This window comes from Scomber scombrus, chromosome 11 (assembly GCF_963691925.1).
Source record: "Scomber scombrus chromosome 11, fScoSco1.1, whole genome shotgun sequence".
In the NCBI taxonomy this organism is placed as follows: domain Eukaryota; kingdom Metazoa; phylum Chordata; class Actinopteri; order Scombriformes; family Scombridae; genus Scomber; species Scomber scombrus.
Genome location: NC_084980.1, coordinates 17,820,868 through 17,827,719, shown reverse-complemented (window position 1 = coordinate 17,827,719; position 6,852 = coordinate 17,820,868). Strand labels below are relative to the sequence as shown.

Below are 6,852 nucleotides of genomic sequence, written 5' to 3'. Positions count from 1 at the left end.
TGCCACCAAGCGACGCTGATGGCGAACTACACCTAAATACCAAGTTTAAGTTTATAGTAAAACCTCAAAGTCCCTGAAAACTATTTCCAGTCTTTTTTTGTTTTGTTAAATTTTGAGTACAAACAACTAAACAAACAAACAAACAAATAATAATATTTGACTAAACATCTGGCTATATTTGAATATTTGTGTTTATGTATCTGTTTTCATCTGTAATTTAATGTGTCTGGCTGCTAAAACAATTTAATTTTAAAAAAACAACAATAAATTAATAAAGTCAACTATCTATCGGTGTCATACATACACAAATATTCTACATTTACATTGCAGTGTTTTCAACCCATATTAAGGATTCAACATCTGTCATAAAGAAATATGAGATTTTTTTAAAGGGAATTTAAAAAGCAGTTATTGTATTGGAGATAAGTTTGGCTGTAAGGTTTAAAGTATAACATTTGGGTTAACTATTTGTAACTATAAATTTAAACACCTGAAACCTGGGTTTCAAATATTAAGAATTTACAATTTAGTATTCAAACACTAAGATAATCTGCTTTATCAGGACATGAGTTTTCTAAATAAAAAATAAATAAGACAATCAATAAGACTAGGCAAATGTATTTGGATGAACATCAAAAACTAAATAATATAGTTATAATAGATTGATAAATTGGAATCAAATAGTATTTTTGACATATATGACAAGCTTTGATGTATGGAAATTCATGAAATCACCCTTTTCAATTCCAGCCCTTTCCCCCTCTAATCATAATAATAAAAATAATAATAATAATAAGAGGAAAGACAAATAACACAAACACAGGGATATTTTTCTAACTATGGCATAAAAAAGTCTATTAATTATTTTCAGTTAAATTGGCTTCACTATATACGTTTTTGCATGACAATGTTTTTCTTTGCTTTGCCAACAGTATTTCTACAAGCCTGGAGAAGTCATAACAACAGGGTCAGTGAAGCAAACTTAATAGATTCAAGTTTAAACATGGCATGGTTTTCTTCCTGTATGCTGATTCCATGGAGTTTAATGAACTGCCTCCTTTAATTAAGGGAGAGTCAAACCTTTCTACCTTTAAGGCAAATGTGAACCCTAACAACTGCTGTATGGTGAGTGGATATTTTAATGTTTGTGTGTGTGTGTGTGTGTGTGTGTGTGTGTGTGTGTGTGTGCGTGTGTGTGTGTGTGTGTGTGTGTGTGTGTGTGTGTGTGTGTGTGTGTGTGTGTGTGTTGGTACACTGATGTTTGCATCAATCGTTGGCTGGGAATGTCCATTATATTCTACTTTATTTATTTTTTTACCCTTACCTTATGTAATATTTTAATATAAAAAATGGTAACCGTAACTGTATAACACATAAACCAAACCCAAAATCCTCAACTCCAAACATCCCTAGGCTAATCTACTATATCAACAGTTTTTAATCAATTCATTTAATCAGCATAACAATTTCTAATCTTAAACCAACATTTAAGCACCTGTAACTTAACCACTTTAATAGTTTTGAATTGTAGATTGTTTGCTCATTACAATTTAATTTTTTGATAATAATTTCATGGACCTCAGGTAAGTATTTTGATTTAAACCATTTTTATGTCTCAAGCACAGCAGACATCACCATATTCTGTCCTGGTAACCCCCTGGTTATTTGATTTAATGACTACATTTCTCTCTACCAAAGATCCTCAGTTAGTAGATAAGACCCCCTCAGAATCAGTTTAACACTATATTCAGCACTATATTCAGGGTAGATAGAGGAGCATCTCCTGTAAATCTAGGCCTGCCTTTGATCTATTGAGATAAAAGGTAATTGATTTATTCTATGAACATTACATTTAAAGTATACAATGAAACTATTTTGTCCCCTAATACTTAATCAAGCTTGTTTTATCTTAGAAGGCACTCACCAAAAGAGATATATGTGGATTTCAATCAGTTTTAGTGAAAAAGCAAAGAATTAGGGTGGATGCAGCTCTCATTCAACTGCTTATCCATTGAATGCACTTCATCAAATTGTAAATTGAAGTGCTGCAGGCATCCAGATAAAAGACTGAGTGGATGAGTGAATCATCCTCGTTTTAAGAGAACAGGGGCTTTGTGTCCCTCCTGTAATGATTCTTTACTTACCAAAGTTGTTGAAATGTTGGTAAAACAACAACAAAACACAGACAAGATTTATTTCCATAGAAAAAAGATTTATTCATATCCACTTTTGAATAAAAGAATCACAATTCAGGAATAAGTGCATATTCACATATGATGTGGCAAAACCAAGTACTGATAGTATAAATTATAGGTGACTATTTAAGGGTATATTACAGCATAAATCACTGCTATCTGTACATGTACCTGTGTAAAATCTGCAAAGGTAGGCTTACAAGTTGCTACAATAGGTATATTCCTTTAAAACTAGGAATAATATTTGCAAAGTTAATGCTCTTGCAATACTACAAGACTTTAAAGCTCGGAGCAGATTCATAGGTGCCAACCCCCTGTGTCAAACAACAGTCTATACTTTTGTTATAAAAAATACACAAGCATAGATACATAGATCACACACATCAGAAAGATGCGATATGGAGTCACTGAAATAGTCTCTAAAGCATCATGTTTATGGGGAAATACCACTTTTATTTAAAAATTCAAACAAGTTACTCACATAGGCTAAGACAGTTCAACAGGACTTTAAAAAAAAAGAAAAAGTCACAAAGCATAAAAATAGTGAAAACTCTATTGGAACGTGTTTGTAAGTGGTGACTGTAAACCCATATTTTGTTTTAGTTCCTCAGTAAAAACTCGATAAGCTCTTAGTACAGTTAGAAGATACCACCTGTGCGAAGTAAATAATAAAAGAGTAAAAGTAAAAGACCTTTCTGGGTACACAGCCTGATGTGCCATTCTGATATGGACTTCAGAGTTTAGCTATCTTTGTGGGTCCACAAAAATGAACTCTAGGCTACAGGAGTCCTGCAGGTTTTGAACTAACCAAAGCGTGAATATGACCACAATCACATTTGCCATATTTAGCATTACATCGTCCACATCTATAGTTAGTGTGACACACAGGGGGATATAAGAAACTCTACTCTCTTCGGGAAATCTAAGAGAGACAGTAACAAAACTGAACTGTCTTAGAACATGAAGGTAACCTATTTAAACAATGCAAATGGCCAGCATTCCTTTGAACTGGCTAAACTTTCTAGACATTGCAACATCTTGTTTCCTCATTGACTCATCCCTCAGGAAGAGTGTCATCAGGCCGTCAAGCCAGCATTGTACTATGAAGAACTCCTATTTTATCTTCTTGACTTCACCACAGGACAAATGTTCTGAGGCTTCACATTGTCATCAGGTGAGCGCACCACTGTGTGTACATCATAGCTGTCCAACCCTTTTGAATCCAACTCTTCAATACCTTTTACCGATTGTGTCTTGATTGTGAGATTCTACAACACATGTACCTTAAGTTGTGTTTTGGGATGAGCTGCCAGTTTCTGTTCTTTGCAGTAGAGCTTTTGCCTCCTTAAAAAAACATGGAGGCATTTGTGTCCTTTTTATAGCATTCCTCCACTGACACAATTTGATGGCAGTATTTTGCGCACAACATTTAGAGATATTTTCAGGAGAAGATTTTCACTTTCTGACAGGGGTTACAACATTTGGATGCCATGCATTTTGTCTCCGGTCAACTGATTCATTTTGTAAAAGTCAGCTTTTGTCCAACTTTCATGAAATCATCTGTAGTTTGGTAGTAAAGGAAGAAGTCTTTGGAAAAAGAGCGTTACAAATATAACTACATGTGAGCAACACGGAAAGCTTCACATAGTGTCACCTGGCTCCTTATGACAGGAAACAACATATAGGATAATTGATGGTACCACTTGGCTATGCTGTCCCAGACAAGACATCATTGTCTTTCTTCTAACGGAAGAGGAAACAGTCTCTTATTTATTGTCTGTTTGTCTATTCAAATCAAAAACATCAAATCCTCAGTCTGGACCCAGATACTCTGTGTTCTCCGCTGCTGGGATGTGTCCATTTGTGTGGGTCTTGAAAGTGGGAGTGAAATCCTGTTGGTAATCGGGGTTGTCTATGCTATTCTGGGGCTGGTATTTCTGAATACTGTGGACCGTGCCGTTGGAAGTGAGAGGGAGAATAGCGGGGTATGGGACCTCATTGAGGTACTCAGGTCCATTGGTCCCATTCTTAAAGCAGTTTAGGTACTCAGTCTCTGTGTCGTCTGAAGAGATGGTGGGAAGAAGGGTGCGAGGAGGACCAGGGTGCTGGTAAATGGGATTCATCATGTCTGAGACTCCATTCTGGTTCATGTAGTCTGTGAGAAAGACAGCTATATTAGCAAAGATATTGGAAAGTTTGGCATTTAGTGTATGCACAGCTAAAACAGAAACTACTAGATCATTTATAATGGTGGTTTAACATGTCTTATCCTTTATATACAAACAATATCATTGCAATGCTGGTCATTTTCAAAACCCAAAGTATCTTCCAGGCAGTTAAAGGGATACTCTACCAATTTTTCAAATAAAGGAATAGTAAAATGTAGTCTGTGCCTTTGGAGATTTCTGAAGTCTAATAAGATACTGAAGATGCCATTGGAGATATCTTGGCTGTGCTGTGGATAATCAACATTTTTGACAATACATCGGCCATACAAACTAGGGGGATAGAGTTTGAATGAAGTGGACATTTACTGGGTAACATGGATCTAACAAAAAGACACTTTCAAGAGGCAATATAGGACATGTAGGATCTGGCATTTGTGGATCCATACTAGGATCTTAAATTCAAGGTATCTAGGCCTCTGGGATATTGATTTTGATATAATCTAAATCTGCCTTTTCCCAGTTTCTGTAAGTGTACTGCTGAGTCAGTGGAGTGGTCCTTTAATGGCAGCAAGTGATGAGAATCAACAGACAGACTTGGAATGTGCCTAAGACAACCAGCCCAGATTGAATTTAGTTTAATTTGCTTTAATTTCAAATCAAAGTTTGATTATTGACACATGACAATGTAGATGTGAGGAGAGACTTCTGAAAAATCTTTCCTTGTGGTGCATTCAAGGATTTGGTGGTTTGCTGTCAGAAAGCACTGCATTTATGAACTATGAATTCCAAAAAATCCAAATCATTAGTAAACTTTGATTTTGTTTATTCGACAGTTGCCTGATGTTAAACTTTCCACTAAGGAAAAAAAAGAAAAGAAATACCTATAATATCTATTTGGTTTTTAAATATCTTATATTTATACACCTAGGGCCTGATTTACTAAAGGTTTGCGTGTGTAAAAACGTGTGCAAACTTGACATCACCCGCAAAAAATGTGCAAGCTGATCTACTAATGCAGCGCACTGAGGTTTGCGTCTTTCAACTGTGCAAGATAGTACACACTGTCCATTTAGTACGTTTGCCATAATGAATATGTAATATGGGGCGTTTCAGCCCCAGTGCGCAAAATACAGGGAGGAGAAAATGCAAATATATTATTTAGCACGCGCATTGTTATTTACCAAACCTGAAGGTATTTTTTCTGACGCTAACTGCGTCTATAAATAATACCTTTGAAGGGCAGGTATTAACCGGTTGCGCACTGCGCACAGATGACTTTTGTCACTGTGGAGAGGAAGAGACAGAGGCACAATGTTTTCCACCTGTGTTAATATTTTTGGTTTTACTAACAGCATTGACTTTGTCACAAATACTCTCCCATATGTCGGTTTTTCTGGTAATACTTGTTTTTGTTATAACTCAATATATTTGTTAACCTCTTCCACTAGAACCTGATCACATTTCATGTTGCGCTTGCAGGCTTTCTGCTCGTCCAAACTCTCCATTCAGACACGCAGAACCCTCATTTAAATACTGCTGTCTCGACCCTGTTGCACCGGTTTTCATTTACGCAATTATTCTTAGTAGATCACCCGCAAAACGCACGAGCAATCTATTGCACCGTGCACGCAATTTAGTACCCACTATTTGGGGTCTTAGTAAATCAGGCCCCTATTTGTACTGTAAAAAGTGTAATAGCAATATGCTTTTTTGTCCACTAGATGTCCCCCATTCACTTGGATGACAGAAACACACCACTGAGGGGTTTTGCAGTTGAAGGACACTTGCCTGGAGCTGGCTGGAAGGCGTCTTCTAAAGTTTTATCTGTGGGGTCAGGAATATACCGAAGAACCATGCTTCCATCTCTGCTTGGGAATCCATTCTGTAAGAAAAAACAAAGATTTTTAAGGCTGATGCACTCTCAGTCATTTTCTTTAAGTGTTTATAAAAGGATTATGATTTTTTTCTTACCAATATGCCATTTCTGCCATGACATGTTCCAATGCTACTGTTGAGGCTCTGCCATGAAGATAAAGTAAACTTTTATTAATATCTCCACAGCAAAAGCTATGCAGGAATAGTGTTTTATAGAATTGTAACACATTTGAGTAAGTGTATATTCACCATAATGCAGACACTGTAAGTAAGGAAAGGTTTAATATGCAGGCAAACAGGCTATTTCAATGAAATGCATGACAGCAACTTGGTCTGCTGTGCTCCATTTTGGACTTAGGCAAATTATTGATTCTCACTTGCTATTATTTATAGTTGTTTCTGTTTGTTTTCCTTTAGTCATTGTGATTTAATTTAAAGCATCTCAGGGGATAATAAGTTCCTTTTGAATAGTGATAGTAATGTGTTTTTATTGTATGCGAAAAGCCATGGCTGTCATCTCAGTACAAGCTGATAAGGATTGAAATGGGGTGGGCCCGGATGCGTTTCAAACCCATCAAATCCAGATCAATGGTGCTGAGAAAAGGGAAGGTGGA

General features: G+C 36.3%; 2 protein-coding genes across 2 annotated transcripts in view; one reads left to right on the top strand and one right to left on the bottom strand.

The window, feature by feature from the left end:
- Positions 1-6,852, top strand: part of pter (phosphotriesterase related) — a 291,456-nt gene that overhangs the window by 179,626 nt on the left and 104,978 nt on the right. The gene's annotated exons all lie outside the window — the stretch shown is intronic.
- The window catches only part of egfra (epidermal growth factor receptor a (erythroblastic leukemia viral (v-erb-b) oncogene homolog, avian)), a 42,805-nt gene continuing 38,154 nt past the window's right edge, over positions 2,202-6,852 (bottom strand). The window contains exons 26-28 of the mRNA XM_062429394.1: positions 6,335-6,382; positions 6,152-6,245; positions 2,202-4,350 (exon numbers count right to left, since the gene is read on the bottom strand). Of these exons, the coding sequence (XP_062285378.1) occupies positions 4,007-4,350; positions 6,152-6,245; positions 6,335-6,382 (486 nt within the window). The 3' untranslated portion in view covers positions 2,202-4,006. The remainder of the gene's footprint in view (positions 4,351-6,151; positions 6,246-6,334; positions 6,383-6,852) is intronic.